Source organism: Neodiprion fabricii, chromosome 3, assembly GCF_021155785.1.
Source record: "Neodiprion fabricii isolate iyNeoFabr1 chromosome 3, iyNeoFabr1.1, whole genome shotgun sequence".
Taxonomy (NCBI): Eukaryota; Metazoa; Arthropoda; class Insecta; order Hymenoptera; family Diprionidae; genus Neodiprion; species Neodiprion fabricii.
In genome coordinates, this window is record NC_060241.1 from 22605595 (window position 1) to 22633178 (window position 27584).

The 27584-nt window shown below is 39.8% G+C and overlaps 2 protein-coding genes across 4 annotated transcripts in view; one reads left to right on the forward strand and one right to left on the reverse strand.

Annotated features, from left to right (window-relative positions):
• The window catches only part of LOC124177680 (TWiK family of potassium channels protein 18-like), a 242542-nt gene that overhangs the window by 129142 nt on the left and 85816 nt on the right, over nt 1-27584 (forward strand). For all 3 annotated transcript variants that reach the window (XM_046560318.1, XM_046560316.1, XM_046560319.1), the window contains one exon: nt 1507-1578. The gene's annotated coding sequence lies outside the window, so the exon portion shown is untranslated. The remainder of the gene's footprint in view (nt 1-1506; nt 1579-27584) is intronic.
• LOC124177679 (fatty acid synthase-like) lies at nt 4740-18674 on the reverse strand. Its single transcript, XM_046560315.1, has 16 exons — nt 18453-18674; nt 18042-18292; nt 17149-17380; nt 15402-15820; nt 14308-14601; nt 13639-13849; nt 13244-13404; nt 12785-13096; nt 11888-12662; nt 11384-11782; nt 8425-10394; nt 6457-7288; nt 5886-6358; nt 5546-5800; nt 5090-5344; nt 4740-4931 (listed from the first exon to the last, which is right to left on the reverse strand). The coding sequence occupies exons 1-16, from the start codon at nt 18634-18636 to the stop codon at nt 4791-4793; spliced, it is 7164 nt and encodes a 2387-aa protein (XP_046416271.1). The 5' UTR covers nt 18637-18674; the 3' UTR covers nt 4740-4790.

The window sequence follows — 27584 nt, forward strand, 5'->3', positions numbered from 1 at the left end:
TAGTAGAGATGATTTCATTGGAAAACCGTCAGACTAGACGGTTTGATTTTTCCATTGTGTCAGGAACGAGCCGCTACACTTCGATGGAAATATTCTCGGCTCTCCTCCTTGCTTTCGAACGAGGTACTCAAAATTCCTTTGTAAAAATTCACGGTTTGCGAGCAAATATAATGTACCTTCCAGCCTGCTACCTCTTTCAATCGCCGTATACCAGTACATGTCAACGTTACTGTTCGTAGGATAGTCGCTTCGCCACACAAGCGCCATCGGTGCCGTTTCACAAGGGAGACGATTCAAGCATCGTCTTACTTGTTTGCGAACAAGTGCGCGTCGTAATTCAGCAAACAGCCACGAACCGAGGGATGAGTACGCCATTATTCCAAAAGTGCATTGCAGTTCGCCACATGCTTGTATCTCATTATCAGTAAGAACCGTCAGGTGCATGCTGTGTCAGTACAACGGGTCGTTATGCAATCAATTGCAACCCAACCCTGTGAAGCGGGACATCAATCGGAAATATAACGACGTATAATTGATTCCCAACTTTTCTTAACAAGAGAAGACTCTTCGTAATTTGCAGAGAAAACGCGAGCAGGGACAGCAGGTGATTGATACGATTCGTTCTTCGTCCCTGCAGGTTACCGCACAATAATAATCGAGCGAAATAGCCTGTATCGGACCCGTGGAAAATGATCCATCCTCGCAATGGTATTGAATTCTTTGATTGAATAATAAGGAGAACATGACACCTGGGGCATGGCTACCGAACCGAAATTATTTCTTTAAAAGCGAGGAATATATACTTATGTACTACACTCGCTGTATCCTTTTAATGATTTGAAATTTTTCGAAGCTCGTACCGAAAACTGCATGTCTGACGCAAATTATGTTCACCTCCATCCAATCCACTTTCACGGGATATTTCTTTGACTTTTATTCTAGAATATTATACAAAGACCATCATAGCTAACGATACAAAGATTGAGAGATGAGAAAATTATTTATCAACCTTTTGAAAATACTTAGATGCAATCAGCTTCTGTCTCGTAGAAGGTCATGCCCCTATAGGACTACACGTCAAACAATTACTTCAACAAAGCTCAAAGTTTGAACGTAAAAATTTAAATTCTAAATAATCGTTTGATATTGTGCAGAAATATTATAATATTTGCAATAAGTAGTTGAAATTCTTGCGTTTTTCTAATTTCATGGTTTTTTTTTCATATCAATATTCCGTACGTTCCTTAAGGTTCTCACAATAAGGGATATTTTTATGTCCTCAAAGCTTGCAGAACTGTTAAATGTAGTGAATTGTTTGCTCAACCAGCGACTAAATTTTAACCACAGAATAAACTGTTTGTGCCAATTACCTTCTGACAGTTAACCCTGCTTCTCCAAATTTTTTCTTGTACTGAAATTCATGTCGAATTAACGTCGGATGTGCTCTCCGACAACAGATTCGTTCAAGTTTTTTCACACCTTCAATGAATAAATTTCATGTTACAGGTAGCGTCGCGAAAGAAGTGTAGCGAAAAAAGAAATACTGTGACTGAGGAGCCTGCGCCACCTATCATTTTGGTGAGTAAAAATCACGCTCTAGCACCGTCATTATCCTTTTATGCCAATGTATTAGGGTACCATTGATATTTGTACCAGTTTCACATTTTACAATTAAGCCACGTTACTAGATTTACATGTATTATTCACTCGAGTCAACGACCTTGTGTGAACTTTTATCCATCAATTCGAACAATTGGCTGCTCTTTCGCATGCAGACTGCACGAAGTGATCAAATTTTCAACCGTTTTCCATCTCCTGAGGAAATGCATTGATAAAGGCCGCTCGCATCGACAAACAGAAATATCATATAGTCCTTTGATGAGAACTCGCAAAGTGACCTTTTAGTGATATGACGTTTTTTTCGTATTTTTTCAATACAGTTTTAATCCACCTTTGAAATATGGAATATTTAATAACCGTGAACGATGTGCTTAAAAGAAAGAAACGGAATCCTGGAACATATCCTCCAGTTTGTGAAGTAATCGACCCAACCCAAACCCATAAATCATCTCATGCGGATCGTCGAAAATTTTTCTTTCAAACAATCTTCTGATATTAAATTTCAATTATTGCGTAGACTTCGAAAGGCATATACATTTTATTCTGCAGTACTCGGGCAATGAAGTGAAAGTTATTGTTTAGAAGGCTGCTATACTCCGGTGATAACATTGCTCCGAGTTTCTCGAAGGGCCGTGTCATCTCGTTGGTATACTAAACTCCAGAGCTTTTTTTGCCACTTCCATACTTCCGGTCGTTTTCACGAAACAAATCGCGTTTCACTTCATAGTTACTAACTCTCCCCACTAGTGTGTTCAAATGTATTTTGGAATAATTGAATCTGTTTAATTACAAGACAGATGGACGTTTCGTCGAATGATGATAAGTCAGTCTCTTCTCGTTAACCATCCGCGGGTAGTAGGAGAGAACTGGATTGCTAGAAAATTAGCGTTCTGGTCCGAATAAAGGGAACACGAAGAGAAAATCGCAAGGTATTAGCGCTAGCAGGGACAGTAAGAAACGCCCGGATTTTCTCCCGGTTCCGCGGTCAAGGGCAGACATTTCATTAGGCTTTACCACCCGAGCTCTCGTCCCGTGTGCCAAAGTTGGAGTGTGAAAGCGGGTTTAGGACAGATCGCAAAAGGGTGCCTATATTAAGACGTTAATCTGCCGGGCCCCGACCTGTTGTAGATGCATCACGTGGTAGGTTAGAGAGGTTGAAAACCACAAGTTAAATATTTACAGAGGGTTCTATCAAACTTTGTTACATGCATACATGAAGTGCCATTGTGTGTAATTGGATCGCGTTGATGAGGCCTTGAAATAACACCTTCACCCCTTTCTACGCTATATACCACGGTTCAAACAATGTCCGAAAGCAGAGATAAATGACTCGCCGATAAAACTGACAACCCGCCACATCTCCTCGGATAATCGGGCGAGCAGGTGTTGCAGCTTGACGAGCTGGTTCGAATGGTCCATAACAAACTGAGTGTAAGCCGAGCGACCGCTTCCTGCATTCGAGTATTACCTAGATGCAGCAGGGAAGTGCATCGTGCCAAGTGTATTGCACGGTCAGAAATTAGACGTGCATCAAAGCACCGCGAGGAAAATGTTAAGCGAAGTTGAGCCTGGGGATATGTAGCGAAACAAACTTACTTGTAACAGCCAATTTGTCTGTGTCATCAAGTTCGAGAAACTTTTCTACCTCCGCCACGTTTCCTTTTCCGTCGCACCTAAATAATCGCGCATTCTCCTTGAATAACGAGGAAATAAAAATATTCTTCACCAGTCGTTTGTTTTGGGTTTTATTCGGAAAGAAAGCCATAACTCAGGACCTTTTCTATAGCCATTGGCTGCCTTCCACTCGTTCATCCTCGTAACATTCATAGGATTGAATCGACGGAACATCTCTTCGACGATCCACGATCGTACCGAAAACGAAGAGATCGACTTCGTTACATCATGTTCGGGAGCGACTCTCTGAAGATTACCGTATCCTTCAAAAACGAGTCAAGTACTCTGCAAAAAGAAAAATTATCGCCGAGGTAAAGTTCAGTTTCATTAATCTTGCCATTGTCCTGTGAATTTGATAGTGTCAAAAAAATTGACTTTTTTTGTACTTCATTGCTTACAAAACTCAATAATGCACATTTCACTTTTATCTTTTGGCATTCGGTGTTGCATATAATCGTACGCTCTTACACCAATCAGCCATTCCAACAATATTTGAGAGCAATAGTTTGATTTTTTGGGTATGAAAGTTACGATTGAACGTAACGAATTTGTTAACCTTTCAAGTCCAGTGGGAGCCCTCCTCAGAACGAACACTGTTTAATAATCTGCGTTAAAACAAAGACAAAATTAACTAAAACTACAAAGGAAAAACAAAAAATGTACATTGAAAGCATGTATGGTTCAATCTAATTGAAGAATTTCATTCCACGTAATTTCAATGACAGGGAGAAATCTCAAAAGTCAAATTACCGACAGTTAAAGTTTTCAGGACATTCGATATTTCGGCCTTTCGGTATCTCGTCGTTCCGGAATTCTGGTTCTTATCTATTTTTTGGATCAGAATTTTACACCTTTTCAACTTTGAGTTTTGACAGATAATTATTTTAGTTTTTTGGGTGTTCGAAGTATTAGCCGCTCTCAATTTACAATTTCGGAATTATTATTTTTCTATATCTTCACATTCCGTGCTTTGTTCATTCGAAGTGCAGACTGTTCTGAAAATACTTTTTCGGATAAAAGAGCATTCGGTTGAATGAACTTTAGGCAAAAACAGTTATTCTACTGGCTGATTTATCGAAAATCTCAATTTCGGTATACTGATCATTCGTTACTTTCAAATTCGTACCTCGAAAGTTTTGGGTTTTCAATCAGTCTACTTTTTGGTCTTTCGGGACTTCGACCCCCACCCATAGGCAATCGCACTGTTTGTAGAAACGAGAAAGTATCGGTCCTACATGGGTCATCCTACAAGTGAACAGTTCTACAAGTTCATTTCTACAAGCGATGGTAATACAGGTTAATATCTCCCGATTCGCTTCGAAAGGTTCGTTCTTACATGCGATGGTCCGACAAGTGAGTTTTTTCAAAAGTACAGATAACAACAAAGTATATATCAATCCATTTATTCAGTATTTAGGGGTAACAGTAATCGAGGATGCGACACTGGTTCTCTCTCCTTGTAGGAGAATGTATATGCGTGTCCAGGGTTCTCAATCCTAGGATAATGTTCCATTTGACTTGCATATTTCGATATCTTCGAGAAATTTTCCATCGATGGCTGCTGCACAAATGTCATCGTCCAACATCGAGACATGGTTGCCTTTCGCGTAGCATATTTCTACTTTCTTGCAAGTGATCTGCAAATACGATATTGGTCAGATTTGTAAACGTTCTTATGCCATTATTCCAATAGCGTGTTGAAATATATTAGAGATCGTGTATGGAAGCCCACATATTGTTACAGTTGTCAAGATTCACACTCGTGCGACAGTGCGATTATTAAATTGACTCTCACCAATCCCAGACCGTAGTCTTCTGATATTGTGCGTACGGCTTGAATCGTTGGTTTGATTAAGGTTATCGGTGTGTTGAGGCGTGACGTTACAGGAAAGTTATAACTCAGGACAGCTTTGATTCGATTGTAAAATGATGAACACATGGCTTGTTGGTCTTCTACAGTGAAATTCAAATTTCTATCCGCAGGTACATTGTTGGTGAAGACTGCCAACTTCTCCTCCCAGGTGGAACACTTTTTTAACCCTACGGCCAGCTTCAAACAGAAAAATACAATCGTCTCGAAATATATAATTTTACGAAATTATTTTTAATGATAGAACAGAAGAAAGACGAAACTCTCGAAATCACAATATAAGGTATTCGTCAATATTACAATTGTCATACAACATAGAACGACAACTCTGCAGTTGAAAATGATGAATTCCTGTGCAATATTTATGGGTCAAGCCGTTACCTCTGTCCTCTTCGATGGGTCAACCGCATCCATGAATCCCAGTAATAACACAGATTGCATCTGCGCGTCGTCGTCAACGATGATGTGTTCCCTGCACAGAGCCTTCATGTAATCAGGTGAACCATCTATCAACACTAGTCGACCGCTAAAGCCTTTGGACTCCAAGCGTCTTGCAAGCTCAATCGCGATTATAGATCCAAAGGAATACCCAGCGATCGCAAAGTCGCGACATCCTTCGTACCTGGCTTCGACATGCTGCAAGTTTTGAAAGATTATTGTTAGACAGTGGAACCTCTTTGAATACACTGCACTGAACATTGGTGGAACAAAAACCACTTACTGGGATCAGATAGTCAACCAAGTTCTCAATTGACTTCGAAGAAGCTATTCCAAGCTGCAAACATGTTGTTGGTGATTTGAATTTACCGATCAAAGGCTGGAATATAGAGTGTGTTCCTTCGATTCCAGGTATTATCAATATTTCTGGTCTTCCATTCTTTGCCTGTGTCGATAAAGGGACACAAACATTTTTGTTCAGTTGATAATCAGTGCCCAGAACTCTTAGAAGCAGTTTCATGCCCGTCAAGTTTTCATCAGTATTAAGCTCCAGCTCTTTCGCATTTTCATTTTCTTTCGTCTGTTTTGCTGACATTTCCTGCAACTTTGCAAAATTAAGACTACGAATGTCCGCTGCTGTCAGAAATACTTCAAATTCACGTTCCAACGTCTGTTTGATTTCAACTGCCATCATTGAATCCATTCCAAGTTCTGACAACGGTGTTTGCAGACTAACCGTTTTAAGGTCTTTGAGTCCTGTGAATAAATTTGGATCACAAATTTCTCCGCATAATTGGATTTCAATAACCGAATCTTTATCAGCCTATCAAAACTAAGATAAATAAATGTCATACCCATTATATCCACGACTGTCCCGACAATATTCGTTCTGTCGCCACCGGACCTTTTCTCAGCAACTACCATACTCGACACTACTGGAGAGTCTTGATTCAGAAAAGCATCGAGTTCTTGCAGACAAGAAAGTATTTTTTGCTGCAGGGTACCACCGATAACAATTTCTTTGTTATCTTCCTGCATTTCAGCAACAAGTCCGACATCGCCTATGGCTCCCCATTGTATGGCTAAGCCAGGCAACTTTTCTGCTACTCGATTTTCGCATATTCTTTCCATGATGGAATTGGCCATTCCGTAGTTAGTTTGTCCCACATTACCTCTGCCGCAAGATACCGATGAAAATACCACGAATTGCCTGAGTTGTGGGCACAGTGTTCTCGATAATTTATCCATCTGCTTCGTCGTCCAGGCCTTGACCTTGAAAGACTCTACGAATGATTCCTCAGTTTGGTTTTCGAAGAGGGCATCCTTTAGTACAACAGCCAAGTTGAAAATTGCGTGAACTGGTCCAAGTGACGCTGCTTCTCTCAGAATAGCCTCGCATCCCTCTCGCGTCCAGGCATCTTTTCCTACTGTGACGATGACCTTCACTCCGTAACTTTGCCAAGTATTAATTCTCAAACGTTGATATCCTGAAATGACTCCTTTACGGGATGTGAGAACCAATTTTTTCGCTCCGCGAAGTACGAGCCAATCGGCCAGCTCAAGACCAAAACCGCCCAGGCCACCAAGAATGAGATAACTGCCATCTTCTGAACAGTAATAGCGGGGTAATGCGAAAGGCCTAAGATACTGACATCCTTCATCTTGGTCACGAATTTTGATAATGACCTAAAAGAGCAGGTTGAATAGTTAACCTCTAGAGAAATCAGAATCGGGAATATAAAAGCAATCGATAAATTGATTTTTTTTTTTGTTTTTGTACCGAGATTGCAACAGTCTGTTGTGCATCAAGAAGGCAAAATAAGTCTTTTTACGCCTAACGTAAGTTTGCATTATGAGTCGTAGGCGAGCGCGAAGGTTCAATTTAATCTATAATTATCTCCCGATCAACTTCAAAATATTTCTCTATTGATCACAAGAACAAAGTCTTTCGAAAATAATTACGATTTTTTAATTTTACTTCTAAAGTAAAAGAAATCGGATTGATACATGCATCACATAGCTACTAAATTTATGTTGAGTATTGTAATAACACTGAAGATTAACACGTGCTCAGACTTGGTTCCATATTCTGGAACTGTATCTCACATGATTTTAGATAGCTAGTAATTTTATGCCGATCTACAGACTTATTTGCCTTTGCTGCACCAAATACTCGAGAGATTCCCTGCGATGCTTGTTTGATTGAAGGAGTTAACCCCTTAAATGTCATCGTCAAAGAACAATCAAGAGTTTGCAATACGTTACTTTCAATTTTTTATGAAATAGCAAGGAGGGCTGGAATCAGTGTGAACGAAAAATAAAGAAATCGGAACGCGATAAGTTTTGTTTTAAAAGATAAACCGAAGCAATTCATTTCCTTGTATCGATTCGGAAAAAGTTATTGTACTCACTTCTTGATGACAATCTTTGAGAAATTCGATTAAAGCATTGCCATACGTAAATACATCATCGAGTCATCGAATTTGAATTTTCTAGTGGCGTGAACAAGTGCAAACGATCCTATATCCCTATTTCCCTATATCCATGATTAGGACGGCTCTAATACTGTTGATAAATTTCAGAGTACTTGCAGTTTATGCTTGTGGGATTTTGCATGTAACGCAGGGACACAATCAACACTCGTGGTAGTCGGAAGTTGAAGAACGTTTTTCGGCACCCCAAAAAGGAAATACTACGGTACATGTACGTCGCCGTAATATCATGTTGTTTTTGAAAAGCCATGGGTTATTGTAGGCCGAAATCCATCATCTCTTACGTTGATTTAAGCACTGATGTAATATGATACGACAAAAATATCAAACCTTTCCAATGTGCTTCCCGCCTGCCATGTATCTGAAAGCAGCTTCAGCCTGGTCCATTGGAAATACAGTTCGAACGAGTGGTTTGACAGCACCACTCTGTATACCTTCGGTCAGCATTTTCCATAGTACTTTTCTCACTTCCGGAAAGCCAATAAATAAATTATCCAACAGGATTGCATGAAAACTGATGCTCTTCAAAAAGGCTTCCATGCCCAGAGGATTGTCAGCGGCGAGATCGAATTTCCCGATCTCCAGGAATCGTCCACCAGCTGCTAAACAACGAACCGATGCCTGCAACTTTTCCTCTGCCAAAGAATTTAGTACGATGTCCACTCCTTGTCCTTGCGTTTTCCGAAGAATCAGTTGCTCGAAACTCGTATCTCGAGAATTTCCGATATGATCGTCATCGATTTGTGGGAATTGTTTTTTAATGAATTCTCGTTTCTGTGGTGTGCCGACTGTTGTAAAAACTTCGCAGCCTTCGTGAAGTGCTATACTTATAGCTGCCTGCCCTACGCCTCCGCTTCCAGCATGAATCAAAACTTTGTCTCCTTTTTTCATTTTACCGGTCCACGTGAGCGCCAAGTATGCTGTTCCATAAACAACTGGAATCGTAGCTGCATCTTCTAGAGTCCAGCACTCCGGTATCGGCCAAGTAAGATATTTCCCACCAAAACATAGATTCGTAAAAGCTCCGGCCTCAACCATCCCCATAACGGCGCGACCATTTACATCTCTTCCGGAGAATTCGAACCCATACACGTGACCTTGTAACAGTCTGCTTTTAGTGATAACTTCCGGTGCCAGTTTTCCAGTGAGTACCATAATATCTCGGAAGTTTATCGAGGAATAATGCACTTGGATGATGTCCTTGTTCTGGTTGTTGGGCTGAATCATACTTTCAATCCACTGAACAGAGCTTAAATCTCCAGGGGTACACTGGCTCAGGCTAGTACGGTAGACTGGTTTGGAAACCACTGGTTTCAGTGGTAGAAACCGATAGGATCCCCACACTTTTTCAGGACGTAGAACATTCAACGCCAAACCCAATTCCAACTGTTCGGCGTATAACGGGTTTTCCAAAGAGAACTTTGGAGCTTTTGAATCTTGAATCAACAGTCCTTGTACAACTTCACCGCCTGGTTCTCTGCGCAGGCAGTTAACCAATCCTATGAGTCCACTTTCGTAATCTCCTTCACTTACAAGAAGTACTCGATTTCCGTTATGAGCAACTTTATCTTTCTCCTCCTTCAAAGCAGCTTTCAGACTCTCGATCCATGTGAATTCATCGTTGTTGACTCTTACCACGGTAGTCAGTGGAGACAGTTGTTGTTTGCTACGTAGAAGAAGTAGTAATTCTTTTGACGTAGATTTCTCAAGAATGACATCAAAGTTTTCACTCAAGACACTTCGAAGACTATCAATATTCGCATCCAGTGGCTCTCTGGCAAGTATGAAACCTGTCTGTTTCATAACAGCTTGGACCTCTTTCAACACTGTGATATTCTTATTGCAAAGCAGTCCATGGGTAACAACTAGAAGGGCATCTGATTCGGTGGACAATTTTTTCAGTTCCGAGATTGTAATACCTGCGGGTATTGTATCAACCGCAATTTTTTCGAGTGGGGCAATGATATTTACATCCGCTTGTAATAATGGCAAGTTATTCAAAACGTTCTGGATAAGAGGAGATATTAAAGTTTCACATAACAAATTTTCCGCTTCGCCGAATATCTCTATGGTTTTTATTTTTAGAGTGGAATGATTCTCAAGCGCTATCTGCGTAGCAATGCTGGTCACCACTTGTAGTTCGGTGTCAGCTTTATCGCGATGCGCGACAAACTTGTAATTCTCAAGAACCGGTTCTCCATTCGGTTTTCTTCGGGAAATGGCTCTAGCCTTCAGGCCACGTATTTCTACTCCTCCCGCGACGATAATGTCCATACCTTCGTAAACCTCTACCGGGAAGACTGCAATGATAATACGAATACCCAATCGATTAGAACTTTTGGAGACGTTCAATGGATTCGATGGCGTCAGCAATACGTCAGATCATAAAGGCGGACTCCCGCTTAATCCAACCTCCTTCGGACGTCATCGAATTCCATTTTATCATATTTTGTGATTGTCATATTATGCTTTAGTACTGTTGCCGATTTTTTTCGACATATATTGGGACTCTATCTCAGAGTTGTCATAAACAAGTTACGGTGATCGATTAAATCAAATACCGATACGTTACTAACATGAAAAAATGTTTGCGGCGAGCCAATATCTTGATTTGAGTAAACTAATATCTTTTAAATTGATTTCTTGGAGGAAAAACCGATCGACCCATTTTTACATCACTCTTGTACGAATGTTCTGTATTTCGTGACTGGCAATTCTCAAAAAACTGTAACACGAAGAAAATGCATATAATCGTAGAGCTCTCAGAATAAGAGAATACTAAACGAAAAGAGAATACTAAAGGGCCTTTTGTGAAATTATTTTATTGAAATTAAGGTGAGAAATGTTCGTGAAAATTAATTTTTCGAACTTGAGTCGTTGAATGAAACACACCTATTATACACTAAATAAATAATATAGTTGTTTATAACAATTGGAATTTTTCAATATCGGAAAATTTCATAAGCATATTTGAGAAGTATCTCTCAGAAGTTTTGAAACTATTATTTAATCAAATCTGTAGGATACAGGCGACCGAAGATACTAATATTTGAAAGAAGGCTCGTTTCCAATTTTTGCACGTAATTCGTAAGTTCCAAATTCGTATAACTTGTAAGACTTGTATCGACAGTCAAAGAAAGAAAAGACGAAATCACCAGAGGGATTCATTGATTCTACAGAATGTTTGAAAAAAATGTAAAAAAATTGGAAACACTGAGTTCAAATTCTGATTTATTTTCTCCGCTTACGTTGAACGTGAGATATTCTTAACGAGGATTATCATCCTTACCTTTTTCGCCATCGGGCATTGATCGTCGCTGATCAAAATGCAACTTTGTGTCAATGACCAGCTTCCGAATACCCGTGGGAACGAATAAGCCTCGAGTGTCAATTCCAAGAATTTTTGCTTGCAGCATGTTATCGATGAAGGTTATCCAATTCTTCTCCCATGCTATAAGACCTTTGGTTCCTTTGAGCGATGCCTCTTTCAAGCCACGAAACAATCCGGCATACTGATATCCCCGAAGACGTAACTCTTTGTAGATATCTTTACTTCTCAGGACGAGATCTTCGTTTTTTCTGGGTAGCAACTCGGGCCTGATGCATTCGTGAGCTGCGTTTAAGACGATACGAACGAACCCCATCACCACAGCAGTACCACCTTCGACGATTTCAAACCTACCTGAGCCTAAGACGAAGATTCATTTAGGTTATTATGTACAAGTTTGTGTTCCAAAGATTCGTCGTACTATGTTAGCATGGAATATTAATGCGAACCATCAGTGATTCTCACCCTTGTGAATCGAAAGTTGAAGCTCAAGACTGCCTTTTTTTGGAATAGCAGTAGCCCGGTGAAATTTGACGTTTTCAAATACCACCGAAGAGTCATCATATCCTTTGCCTTGCATCCTTGCCAAAGTTCGCCAAATAATTATCAAGTAACAAGTTGCAGGTACCAAGTTTCTTCCATCAATTACATGCCCTGGCATCGCGTCAAACTCATCGTCAGCGATATCTATACGAACGACTGTCTCTCCAGCTGTAAGTTTCTCAATGTTACGATAATCCGTGACGTACCAGTCATCGGTATGGTCCCAACGTATCAACGGAGAAATCATCGTAGTCCCACGGCTGACTGGATATTGAACGTCGGGGTATAACTTGCTCAACTGTGGAGTCAAACCAACTTCGTACATTTTTCCAATGGCGACAAGTAAGAATTCCAGGTAGTTTTCAATTCCATCTTTGGTCAAAGTAATATTGGCTCCGTTCATTGGTAGCCGATTATCAGGTGACATTGTAATAGTTATCGCATTTTTCAGTATTAGGTATGATGCAGTTTCGAATGCAACTGGGTTAAGTAAATTCTTTATGCAATATTCAGCCGAAAAAAGCTGATCCAAACTGTTCTTACGCTCGCTTTTTTGTATCCACTTATGGCTACGCGGTTTTGGATCCGGAATGACTTGTCGCAAGTAAGCTAGTAATTTCGGATCTGCTGCTACGGTATTTTCACTGTGATTGATGATGCTGGTGTAGGTCTCATTCCTAGCAAGTTCATCGCTATCCTATAAACATAATTGTACTCCCGATAATTGTTATACCTATTGCCGTAATATCTTTAGAGAGAATGTGATGTTCAAATTCCGATTCAGGGCTTCTTTGAATCGTCTTGTTACTTATGACTTACCTTCGTTGTCAAATTTTTCCGAGATTTCTCTTGCTTGTCAATTGAAGAATTCTCCGTAACAACGTCGTTAATGACTTCAGAATTCGGCTTCGGCAGAAGCGTCAAATCTTCATGATTACAAACATCGTTTGCTGAAGATTCGAGCCATTCTCCTCCTTTTGTGAGTACATTTTCTTTGAAGTGTGCCACCAGAACTGCCTGTTCTGCAGTCAAACAACCATCGGCGTACGCACAGCCCAACATTCCATCTGAATACCCAATAACGTAATCCGGCGCGATCCCTAAGGATGACAATAAATCAACTAAGCCAATCTGCAAATGAATAAATATGTGTATTTATTACCATGATTCATTAGATCTGCATTATTTTATCGACTCCATCAAAACAGTATTATTCGACTAAAACATCGATGTTATTTCTAATTTTATAACATTTAAGGTTACCGTGAAACACTCTACCTGTATTGCAACGTTACCAACAAGCGAGTTTGTAATGTTGTTGACGGTTTTCGGATCTTCGTTGATGAAAATATCAAGAATGTCCACACCGTAAGATTTCAGAACAATGTTGCACTTTTGTAGAGCCTTCGCAAATACCGGGATTTGCAACAGGCTTTGACCTGTTCAACGGGCAAAGTTGAATTAGTCCGCGTACTTATTCTGCGTTGCGATAATAAAAACTAACGTTGATACAAGCATTGGTGCTAAGGCAATCAATTCTGTGAGTGCAACTCGCTTATTTTACTGATATGTAGATTTCGATGGCAGACACAGAAAACCACTTTGTAACGTATAAGGCTAGGCCAAAACCATACTTATTATCCACGGATTAGTCCAAGGCATTTAAGACTCACCGATTTTGATCCACTGAGATCCAAATCCATTAAAAATCAGCGTTGTCGACAGTTTTCCACCCGAATAATATTGCACATCTCTCACGTTCTTCCGCAATACGCCCCGGGGAGGAAATATCGTGTATCCACGGTATGGATGGCCGGGAATTTCTCTAGCGTGTATATTATGAAAGAGGCCGACGTATTCCACATCTACTGGTCTACTCTCGAGCTGTTATCATTAGATTTTCTCACATTTAATGGCGTGATACAACTTACTGATTGCGAGAAAATTGATTATCCTCGATTATGAGAAGCGTTAAGAGTGCGTTACGTAATGTTTTCTACCATGGGGATGCTGGTCGGAAATGAAGACGATGTATGTAGTTTTTACGATGAAAGTATTTTTCACATGAATTTCTATGTTATGCAGAAATATTTCAATTATCCATCTTGGATAACAATGGGATTTCGAAAAAATTTGAAAAAATTTAAATTGAGCCTATGCAATTTTTTGCCGCTCCCGTGAAATCCCCCCCATTTCCGACTTTCGTCGGAGGAGTCTCAATTGAGTCACAAATACGAAAGTCTAGTACGTGAAGTTTAACTGCATGAGTCAGTATCATTGAGTATGCTGGTACATGTACATGAGCTAATAAGATGCGATCGGTGCAAAAATATAACACGTACGTCGTCCAACAAAGTATTCACAGCTTCCACTGTTCGCCCGGATACGACAACAAGTCTGGGCATATCGTCGTCAGGTGAGCCATTTCTGATCTTCTCTTTCGTATTCGACTTCAGAAGCACGTGTGCGTTACCACCCCCAAAGCCGAAAGAGTTTATGCCAACGTAACCGCCTTCCCACGGCGTTGGTTCAGTGACAACTTGAATGCGACCAGTTTCCAAAGCCTTGATTCCTTCACGTGGACGATTATAATTTATATTTGGCGGAATGTATCCACTCTCCATCGCAATCACAACCTATGATTAAAATATTTTAACGGTTAGTATGCTCAATCATAATGCTGTTTTATGTTTAAAGGTGTGAAACTAAATAAAAAGGACGAATCGTGAGGGAAAACTCTTCAGCATTTTTAGAGATGCCGCAAGATTGTCGGCCATTCGATTACCGGACATTTCATCGTACGTCACTTATTCGTACCCGACATGTTCATCTTCCATTTCTTGTCCCAAACACTTCTTCGTCTCAAGCATTTTATTGTATGGACATTTTTAACTTACCGTTTCTCTGTTTTCAGAGAAAAAAGGAAGTTGTTGTAATCACCCCGAAAATGAAGAGTGTTGAGTTTTCATTAGATCTCAACGTTTCAAGATCAGGAAAATCACCCCCGACCATTTTCGGATAGACGCGTGTGTGTGTGTATTAAGAAGGGTGGGTAGCCGCGAGAATAAAGTTATGCACATTACGTTGTGGGAGGGGGGGGGGAGGTAGAGTAAAATGGTAAAATGGCCGAAACAGCGTGACGTGATATTTGAAGGGCCCCTTAAAGAGCAGAGTTATATGATATAAATTTCATTATTATAAGCGACCATGGACACCACCCCATATGACATAAAAGTGAAAGTCGTCGAAATGATATCGGACTTTTTTGAGTCCATCGTTTTTTCATGCCTACAAGTCACGAAAACATCCTCAGAACATGAAGATATTTTTCGGACCTGAAGATATCTTTTCGAGGTAAAAATATGGGTCAATGGTTAATGGTAATCTTTTGAACGTGTATTTGATGACCTTAAGTTTTGTGCTATGTAGGACATACCTTGGTTACAGAACAAAGACCACTTGCTGGTTCGGTATGTCCAATATTTGACTTGATTGTACCAATTCGTAGTGGAGTAGTTCGACCAGGGCAAAATACTTTGTCGATAGCATCGAGTTCCACAGGGTCACCAACTGGGGTTCCGGTCCCATGTGCTTCTACGAAACCCAAACTCGACGGTGGGACTCCGCACGCGTCATAAAATTGTTCAAGTAATGTGCGTTGCATCTTGTTCGACGGGAACGTGATGCCCTCTTCTTTGAAACCATCACAATTGGTATTGGTGTACACGACATGCGCATAAATACGTTTTGCATCCTTCGATTTCTGGAGATAGATAACAGATACGGCTTCGCTGCGGGCGTAGCCATTCGCTTCATTGTCAAATGACTTGCAGCGTCCGTCGGGAGAAAGTACACCTGATAGAGTGAAATTGGAATTACATAAATTGAGATTTTATCACTGGGAAGATTCGAATATTGGATATTCACAATGGAAGTGTCGATAAAATGTGAATTTTTGATCGACGTGTACTTGGATAATGATTATCAGGTTTTAATTTATCGAACCTCCGGAGCTGTTCACAGTGAAGAAAGATTCATCGAGGTGTACAAACAAAGAAAGTGTCATACTTCTGCGGAGCACGGTAATAGTTCAAACTTTTGGAAATATTTTCCTGAGTTAAGACATGCAGCCCAGACGTCTAATTCCATCTCATGGGCCCTTATTCTATCTGTGGATTCGAAATTCTAACCGTGTTGGCGTTTTTTTCACTATTCTTCCACAATTTCCTTCTCGGAGTTGCACTTACTAGTATCAGTCATCTAACAATAAATATAACCGGTAGCCAAAAATAATATACATCTACACGCGGAACGATGTAATCACGACGCGTAACAATCTTGAAAATATATTTTAACGGAAAAAACCCCTTGCACTACATTCCTTCCTACCGCATTTCACTCATCTACCCGTTCAAGTAATGTATTCACAGTTTTTTCTAAAAGATCAGTCACGCAACATCTACTTATTTGCCTCAACTAATTTTTAACTCTTTTTAAGTATTAAAGACCACCAAGCTGCTGCAAATCTAGCCGATGCATGTAAGACATTATAGTCAGTCATGAAGTTCAGCGGTCAAGAGGCCGTAAATAATCACGAAGAATCAACACTTTCTCCACAAAATGAATTAATCGTTTTGAAAAAGTTTATATTTACATCTTGAAAGTTCTATATATATTTGAAATTCGTCGCGTGAGGCACATTTAAGATTTGTGTGTGTATGACTTGTTGACATGAGCACATGAGAATTGAAAATTCTGTAACAGATATTCGTTCAGATGACGTACGATGATTATGGTGTTTAACTTGTAGATGTGTATTATTTTGGGCAACCGATGCCAGCCCAAGAAAACACTTGAACAGGTCGAATCATGTCCGTACTCCGGAGAGACGATATTCTCATCGTAAGTCTACTATCGTAGATGTCGCCACACATATTCAGTCAAGGAATTTGACATGAAATTTTGTAATACAACATTCGTTGAGAAACAATGAACGATATTGGTGTTAAATTCAACTTTCAGGCCTAGAGAATTCCTGTGCTCGCAGAATCAGAGTCAATTGGGCTTGTCGAGTCTCTTCATCTTTGAATGAATTTCTCATTTCAATATCGTAAGATGACACTCGTTTACATTTGTGAACAAACTGCTTATTTGTTTTAATTTTTTGAGACAACTTTTCATACCGAGATGAAAGAACTGGCATGACACATATGGATGGAGACATAGGTTGCACCCTGTAACGATGGCTGCTTCACATTCACCGGTCCTAATTGCCTTGTACGCATGATCCATTGCGAACAAACTGGAACTACACGCTGTGTCCATAGAGTAGCTGGGTCCTGTACATCCCAACCATTGAGAGATTCGGTTAGCTATCATAGCCTTGCAGCAGCCGACTGCACTCCATCCGTTCACCTGTGCAATTATTGAAGTTTTTTTTCGGTGCGCATTGCTTAATTATTATTACATAAGCCATAGTTAATACAGCGTTCAATCAAACGCTAATGGTTTTTTTTCTATATATTCAGAGAAGAAAAGACACGAACAATTGAAGGCTGAAGTTAACCTTATAACTTGCTGGTTCGATCGGTTGGTATAAGTAAAAGAGGCAACTATTAATAGTTTAATTAATCGCACTCTCAATAACAGATAGAGACGGGTGATAAAGTATCGCACATTGGTGAATCGATCACTTGCATTCCTGGCATTGCAATAACCCATAATAGAAACAGATTCACCTCGAATATACTTGCAACAACATCAATGAGAGTTGATGTCTAAAGCACAAGTGATAAGTCAAGGAAACAAGTTATGCAATACGGGAATGCTATGAACAAGATTACACCGAAATACATTACAGCAGTTCTAATGGAATAAGTTTAGCCGTATAGGAGTTAATGCGCGTAAATCGGTCGATGAATTTGTTTTTGATGGTTTCTCGAGATCACTTTCAAAGTTCCATGAATACGCATCGATAACGAGAGAGTGCAAATTTGTCTATCTTAACCCGCGTAAGTCTTTCGGTGAAGTTATAGGTAATTCTATCAAGTATACTACAAGTTTCTATTATTCTGACCTGCAATGTTGTATACATCCAATCATGTTCAGATTCGCTGCAGCAAGTGCCGAGAAAGACACCAGTCCTAGTTCCACGAAGTTGCACTGGATTAACTCCAGCGTCAATGATAGCTTCGTAAGTGTGTTCCAACAGCATTCTAGCCGTGGGATCCATCGTGTGAGCTTCCTTGAAGTTTATGCCGAAAAATTGTGCATCGAACCTGTCAATATCGTTTACCTTTCCAGTTCTTTTAGGAATATCTGAATTTTCTGCAAATGAGAGTAAATTCAATCGCAGGGACTCGAATGGAATACTAAAAAAAGGTTTGAAAACGGATTAAATGTGATGAACTCCATTAAATACTTCGAAACTGTTCGTACCGAACTACATTATATTTTCTTACATAAACAGATATGAATAATGCTTTACCCAATTTCCAACGACGATCGTCATCGGTAATAAGGTCTACCTTATTGAAAAGGTTCTCTCGGAAATGCGCTACGTTATGTGACTCCGGGAACCTCCCGGCAATCCCAGAAATCACTACCTCGTCACCCGGTTTTGGAAACGGCAATCCCTTGCTGCAACCGTTGCTTCCACTTTCGTTAGGCATATTGCTGCGCTTCTGTAGAGTAAATAGTACTTCCGTCGAGACTGTCCCAAAAACCTCGAAGCAACGGTGTTCCAACAGTAGACAGCCCTCATTTTATATCATCGGTTTCCCCTACCAAGATTAATGAATTGTGGCACATAAATTCACGGTAATTATAAATCTACTTAGCAGTATACAATACAGTATTGTTTATTCTGTTCCTCATTAAATGAATGAAAATAGAAACGAAATTTGCAACGCTATTCATTGCAGGGTCGACTACATTTTTAATAGTGTACTAATCAGTCGGGAAAATTCATAGACACTTGGCCTTGTCTTAAATTAGGAAGAGTCCAATACTTGATTATTACGCATGAGATACATTGTCAAGCCAACATTCGAGCTATCTAAATACAATTAGTTTATCACATAGCGAACTCATTACTTGACGGCCGACCAAATAATTTTCATGATTATTGTACATGCACAGGTTTGAACAATAATGCGTGTCAAATTTAGGAATATTAGAGATAATTCAAGTAATGCAAGGTATGCTAAAAATCAAATCAGTTCACTATGATAATTCAATTCACAATAACGACACACCGTCGCATGCTGTTTCGCAATGCTACCACCAGCTTTGAGCATCCTTGATCAAGTAAATCAATATCACAATTATACTTCACGTGACTTCAGTGTTTAGCAATCGAATGTGACAGAAGAACTTGACTTTAATAACAAACACTAGTAGAGGTGAATAATAGAGCTGCCTAACAAGATTTCAAATTTTGTGACTCAGCAATTCAATTCTTTAGAAAACCAAGTAAAAATAATTAAGGTTCGATTCCTGACTCCGTCGTTAATTTTTCGAAGTCACCAATTTTTCGAATTTACATTCTTTTAAAAATAATTAAGTTTGAACAAAATTGAATAAAATTGACGCCACTGATATGAAGGGTTGAAATATTTTTTTCCATACGTGGCTGCCACATCGTATTGTTTCCAATCGAGTTCATGTTCATGAAATTGGAATATGCAGTGGAAATATCTTTAGAACGATGAGAAATGACTACCATAGCATTGTGGTAATTCCATGAATACATAATAGTCTGGAATAACGATACGCGTGTTAAAAATACTTGCACCTACGTGGTATTCTTCCAGTTACGTCGCTATGCAATTGCGCTAGGCTGTGGTAATTGGAAAGTTCAATAAACCGGAAGTTTGACCTGTGATTGTTGAGAATAATGATGCGACAATTAAGGCTCAGGTAATACGTTGTAAATGTTATCGACATGCGAATTTATGTAATTTATTAGCGACAAAAAAAAAAGCGCTCGGTTCTTTCTTCGGTTAAATATAGCCGCTCATCGTAACGGAACGTGTGTTTCCCTGCTTGGTTCTGGCTCTTTGTGTAATCCAATCCGCACATAACATAAATTATTACTGGTACTGACATTTCATCTTGCCCGCAGGGAGTAAGTTAACTATACGTTCTCTCTTCATTGATTGTTCTTAAATGCTTCTTTTACTATGTCGAAGCTATTGTTAACGTTTCGTTCTGAAGGAATTTCTCGACTTTGCTACGTTTTTCCTGTTACCAATTCATCACACGGGACGTTATAATCAGAGATCCTCGTCTTCCGCTTGAAATAACTTAAAGGACATCTCACGATGCGATCAACGCATGTTGCAACATCTTACTAGCCGAGTGTATCTGACTTATTGTCGGCCAGAAATGAAGTCATCTAACTGGAGACTGTAAGAAACGTCATATTTAAAGCCAGTAGTCGACTAAATGTCAGCTATAATAAAGAGCGATCTAGAAATTGCCACTAATTATCAATTGACAATTAATAGTGTACAAGTCGACTGTGAATTCACTTGTAGCCATATAAAAACGGTCGAGTGAAACTTTGAAATTTCGAAAATTATCACATTTATTTTTTTCTCATTATAATCGCAACGGCGAGATCTATAGGATGTCCAATTTTGGTTTTGACGTTACCTCGATCTCGAGATTTGTAGAGGACGTTCGTCGACGTATAACGACAGGCCCGGTTTTGACTTTTGGCTTATCGACAACAGTCACCGTCTTGCCGATTTTCTGCTAACTTTTAATTGGATAAATTCTATGTCTGTCGACATAATGTCGGCCCTAATTAACCAAATGGTTAACGACACTTCGACAAGTATGCCACCTGGGAGTAGGTGAGTTACGACGCACGTACAGAAATATGATCGTACGAACATTAGCGGATTTTTTTCTGAACAGAAATACTTAGTTTATTATAAAATTGGGGACAGTTACAAGTTGTAGGGTGCGACTGACTGAAAACTAAAATTACAATGAATAAAAAATGCATTGGCCTCTCAATCAGGGGTGGATTTAGAGGCATCATAGAGTTCGCCCTGCTGTGATCTGATTCATCTTTTCAATGTCTAATATATTTCGATAAACTGTGTTGCATTTTTCAGATGTGGGAATTTCGAAAGACAAAAATCATGCCAGCGATTACGATGAATTTTTTCATTTTTAAACAACAAAAAAAAAAAAAAACCTCCGACAAGGATTGTTGAAACTCATAAGCGAGTTAAATCGGTCTGTTGGTATGAAGAAATAATTACAACGGAAATTTTTTTTTGAAAAATATCACTGATGCGTTATGAGTTTTGTTTAGCAAACCAATCTATTTTGAACTACCTTTATCAATTTTTGGAATTCCTTGTCGGATCCCCTAGCGCCGTTGGTACTGCTTAATATCAAGTCTAAAGTACTGAAATATATCGACTTTGATCAAGTTATTAATACATTTGCTCTGAAAAAATATGTGAACGTAAAAATTTGCAACGAATAAAAAATGGCAAAATTCACTCAATCCATTCCCGGGGCAGAGATTGAGATTCCTACGGATTGGCTCAGTTTCCTTTGCTGTCTGGAAAGTTTCGTAGGCTCCGTGTAAACTTGGACGATATTCCACCTGAATTCCCTGCCACGTTATACTTACTCGAGTCTTTGAGGAGCTGCGCGTATAAACTGTTTACCAATTACCGGAGAAGCGGACAGGCGTTTAAGTATGCAGTGCCTGCTGTGTCTTCACTGAACGATACAGCGGTATTTTTCATTCGAATCACCATAACGTTATTGCACCGAGGCCATAAACGCAACTGTTATTTTTACTGCCGTTGAAACCGATGCGCCTGGCGAAGTGGCAATTCGTTATGAAACGAAGCTTACACAATTTCCTGCTGCAGCGAAAGAGATTAAAGCGAAACACTTCGGGGTAGTGAAGCGATCAAACAAACCTGTCCCGTATCGTAACGTTTGTACGATTGACGCAAAAACCATCGAGGAAACGCTCGCTGGGAATCGTTTAGAGCGAAAATAAGAGCGATCAACTTCCACTCGCGACGCTGGAATAAAACGGACCAGATGTATAACGAGCTCTTTAAGCTCGTATAACTCGCATACCACCGAGTGGAAAACGCGTCTCCATTCAGACCGCGCTTTCGGACCAACCCCCGGTCGTTTTGTAGCAGTAATTTAACGGCGAGAACACACGTTGCATACTTGATTACACCTAATTAGCACCCGTTAGTTAACATTGGCAAGCGCGATGCGCCGGCGCCGGTATCCACCAGCATCCGTTTAAGAATTCTAGGTTCTTTTCTGTAGTCGGTATCCCAGAAGGGATGCGCTTCGTGGGATGGCGGTTTAATATAGAGAGAGGGAATTCGAGCTTCGGTGCACCGTAAAATCCCGTTGGGTAATTAAATTCTTTACCCCTGTCGATCCCCGATTGCTTTGAAATAATTCAGCCCCGCAGAGTTGTACACATGACAAGAAACGGAAGGGGTTGCGAGAAAAGTCGGTGAGTCCTGAAGTGGGTTACCAGTTGAAGCGGTGGCTAAATGTGCCTGATGGTCACGGAGAAAAATTGTAATATTCTGTTAGAGTGGTAGAAATGACTCGGCTGACAACAGCTTTTACTCACGTCACTCTTCAACTTTGAAAATTAAACAAACTGGCTGAAATACGGTACCGCGGACTTCGTTGAAGAGGAACTACTCGCGCTGACGAAATAACTTTTTCATTTTCTCTGCAAAGTTGACAAGTTACTGGTTTGGGTGACTTCGTCGCGAATTCGTCGAGAGCAAAACAAATTAAAAATGATCATTGAATTACTGACCAAATAATGCAATGAAAAAGTATCGGAATTCTGATTTCAACATCGGATTAATGGAAGAAACTACTCTTTCGGTAGACTATATATTAAATGGTAATAGTTCCATGGGGATTTTAAACTGTATATACAAAATACTGGGACATCGAACAGTATAAAGAGATGTTCAATTTGGAAACTAAAAAGTGAGCTGATTAGGTTGCGTGATTCGTGTACAGTTTTCGTGAAAATTGAAAGGCTGAGAAGCTTTCAGCAAATGATATAATTTTTGAATGAATTGTAGGGTGAGGAATCAAATTAATGAGCCACATTCGCCATTTTTTGGTGTTTGAAAATGTACGAAATGAAAAACCGATATTTTACGATTCCTCGATGGTAACGTAAAACTGTGTGGTGAAACCAATTGAGCATTAATTACTATCAACAGATGGATCTTTTTTTATGGTTGAACTGTAAGAGTGATTTTCACCGCTTAAACGGCAGAATCGGTACGTAAAAAAAAACATGTACGTAAGATTTTTTGATTTACTACAACGTAACGTGTCGCAGATTGAAAAAAATCGATCTGGTATATCTCGGGTGTCTGCTTTCTGTGCGAGTTCGTTAACCAGGCATTGTATCGGAGAACAAAATAAAAGGCGAGATTGAGAGACGATCGTATATTCACGTAAACGACAGGAATTACAGCGCATGCCTTAACCGTCAATACTGACTGATTAGATGAACGTCAGAGCCATAAGTCGACCGCTAATTGAGCTTGCAGCGAGGATCAGAGGCTGAATTACTTCATCTTACAGAAGGCGTGCGCGCTCCTTTGCGAACTTAAGCGGCATAACTCAAGGTAAAGTATATCAGCTGGTGATATTCCGGTAATAAATTAAATCAGTGAAGATAATCCGGATGGCGTTTCTAGTCTGCCGAGCCCTGATGCGGGCCCAATGTCGTACTTACCGGCACACATGTATATTTATATACACCCACGCAGTCGCGGGGAGCTCACGAGCTCGGGGAATATTTCGAGGGAATGAACCCTTACGGAACTACTGTATGTAATACGAACCCTAAGCCAGATACAAGAGAATGGGGAAAAGGGTTGCGGTGGATGTCGAGGGGCCGTCGTTTGATCCATCCTAAGAGAATCATCTCGCGACTTTTTTTTCTCAGAGCTGGCTCAGAGGGCTTGAATTATGAAAAAACAAAAAGAATTCCCGAAAGTGAAGTCACGTGGGATAAGCGGGCCCGATAACGCAGCGAAATTTTAATTTCACCCGCACGCGATATTGGAAGTCAGGAACTCGGCTAAGTTTTTGCATTTTGTTGAAAAGTTTCGACCAGGAAAAAGAAAAAGAGAGAATAATCTGTACACTTCTTATACGCCAAATAAGATGCTTGGGATTATTTATTAATTTTTTCTTATTTCTTTTTTTTTTTTTAGTTACCCTCAAGCTCCGAGTTTATCGTTTGTGCGCTGAATAATTAATATCTTTGAAAAGTCTGCTGGCACACAGGTTGGCACAGATTGTTCGACCCCGGCGCATAGGTACGATTTTGAAATTTCGTTAATAACTTTCAGCCCCAAACCATCGTCACAAACTAATTCAATTAGTAAACACACGAATCATTGTCAGCTTGATTAAACATTTCCCCAAGACAATCAGAAATCTGTGCAGGAAACAATTTAATTATTCACAGATCAACAATCTTCCAGAAGATTTTCGGAAACCTTGCAAATTTTGGCAAACCGTAAGTTATTTGCGAAACGGTTTCCATGGGCGAACCTGTAAGAGTCGTTCCTGTTCGATCTTCACGTTGGCATTGGCTGGGATCAGAGTAACCGGAAGTCGAGAGGAGTTCGCGTTTCTTACTCAGTTAGGAAATAGGGAGGGAAAAATATCGTCGGGGTGCAGTTTCGAAACGTAGAAAAAGAAGAAGGAGACCCTCGCTTCGCGTTGAGCAAGAGCGGCGAGTGTAAGTACAAGTACGAAGATTTCGCGTCCATTCGTCTCACCAGCTTCTTTCTTTGCCGTGTGTACGGGTGGCGGGTATTCCGCGAGGTACGGCGAAGGCAGCAAACAAGAAACGCTGCACGCGGAAGCGGAAACAAGGAAACTCGGCTGCATGAAGCGGGAAACGCGAGCTCATTCTTTAATACCGTAACTTTAAATTAGATTGGAAATAAGAAAGGGAACGAAAGCTGGAAGAAAACGGACAAGCACTGGAACGAACCCAGACTATGTGGATAACCGTACATTACACGGAGTCATCGTCGTGCTGACACGTTTTTAGAAATACGATATACATACTCGAGAGGGTAATTTCACCTCGTGCGAGATCCGCAAGCATTTTACTTAATCGCGAAAAATGCGAACATCTACATTAAAGATAAATAGAACCCACAGTCGGAGAATGAATCGAAAGTTGGTAAAAGAGAAATGTTATTTGCGTCAATAATGATAAACAGAAATGAGACAAAATCTCAATCGAACTACCGCGAATAACATAATGCTGGTAATTTTTCGAACTTTTTTTTTTTGATCTCCTTCTAATTTGTCCTGATTCATACTTTGATGCCAACTATTCATCCCTAATTGGTACACTATGCTGTTTCCTTATATATTTTTCTGGGAAAATCTTGACGTCACGTATTTGAATTCTTTTTCAGAACATTGAACGGTGGTAATGATATAAATAAAGATAAAGAAAGAAATAATTTTCGCTACTATCGAAACACTATAGACGATGTAACCGATAATAGTATCTCTATCGATGTTTCGTACGACAGGAAGCTCTTGCGAAGTGCGTACTGCTAGTTGAAACTGCTTCATATGCTCGCACATACATGTATATTGTACATGCATAGTATGTACTCGACTGGAAAGAACGTGGGGTGGTATGTTTTCAATTTAATTACACGGTACCGGGGAGGAAAATGGAAGGGAAATTGTGGAGGGATGTGAAAAAGAGAACACGCTTCTTCGTTAGGGGGAAAAGAGAAGAAAAGGAAAAAAACAACCATAAGAATGGAGGCATAAAAGAGTACCAACAAACCGACGTCAGCATCTGCATTCTAAAAACTTACGAAACAAGCTTAACAATGCGGAGCTGCAAGCGGAGAAGTTTTATTTAAATTATGTTTATTTTCTCGCTAGTCCGCGTTGTAGAACATCTGCAAGACTTCTGAATTCCAAAGTAGACCGATAAGAGTATCGCTGCTTGAAAAGAGCGTACGGAATTTTTATTCCGGATGGGATATCTACGTGTACGATCTAAAAATTGATTATCATAATTTTAGGAACGGTGTTTATTAGACTATAAAACAATATTATCGCCGTAATCTGAAACGTTCCTCAGGGATTTTGGTAACCAAACTCCGCGTCTTTTACGTCCGAGAGAATCTGGCTTCGGATGCACTAAGCGGGCGTGACTATAAAAACGTTTTACTTTGTAAATCATAAACTGTAAATTGCGAATCACGTTGAGTCGAGGTGTTTGACTATGCATGGTGACAAGCCGAAGTTCACCTTTCGGTGGAAAAGTCTCCCCTCTTGCAAACTTGGCTTACACATTTAAAATTAAAATTCAATTAAAATGTTGCCGAGAGGCGACGCTTGTTATCGTTTGAATTTTTTAAACGAATGCCTTTTGTTTAAAAGAACTTCCATGTACCGTGGAGTCTTTACGCTTGATTCTCTGATGATATTTACCTTAGAAATATAAGTTCACCGAATGAATCTGTTAAAAAGTTTTATCCTCTTGCACCTCAACGCCCGGCTAGCCACGGAATTCGGAACAACAATCAGGTCAACAAAGTTTCAAACTCCCCGGAAGGTGACGGTCTTAATCCAGTAACCGGAGATATGCATAGATCATTTATTGTCGAGCTCTTTGGATCGGTTGATCGAACCGATGCTTGATGTTATGAAAAGGAGAAAGAAAAAAACGCGAAGATTTTAAACGGGTCGTGAAAACCCTTGGAAAGCGTGTCCCAGAAAGCAGTTAGAACGAAATAGGTTTTCGAAATGAAAGACCATTCGTAATATATTACGAGCATCTGCTACGACTCTATTATCTCGTGAAATATCATCGTGAAATATGCTCCCTACTTTCCCGTTGAAGTTAAAATAAACGAAATGTCAAACGTCTGTGGTACGTTTCTCGACAATTTTCTGCACGAAAGGTGCCGTATAATTAATTTTCGACCATAGCAGACGGAAATTGCATATAGGATAATAAACAGTGAAAGTTGGCCAGCAAAACTAGCTGGATGAACAAAAAAGGTAAGCTGTTTTGCAATTGGTAAAAAGACAATTTGAAAATCAAGTACAACGTTTCATAAACATGTATACGCAATGATAAATGATAGTGAATTATAATGAGTTCAAAAAGAGAAGATGTACCAATTTCTAGGTAAATTCATGGAGATTTCTGATCATAATTATGAATTTTTTTGATGTTTGGGCTATCGCCGTGTCGTAAAGGGAAAGTGAAAAATATTTAAATGATGATACAGAGTAGTTTACAAGCTTGAGAAAAATTTGTTCATTTTTAGCGACCTCGTTTACGATAACAAATAAAAATAGGAAGCCGTAGATTTCGAAAACGCGAATTGAAAGATCCACTTGAAACCAAATTGCACGTGAAATTTCTCGCAAACTTGGGTACAGTGAAAACATAGTGAAAAAAGGAGGCAGAAAAAGCTCCCGGGATATCCAAGGTTGAAGACCCTGCAATAAAAGAGGAATTTTCGTGACACACACACCCAGTGGCGAGCGGTGGAAATAGATA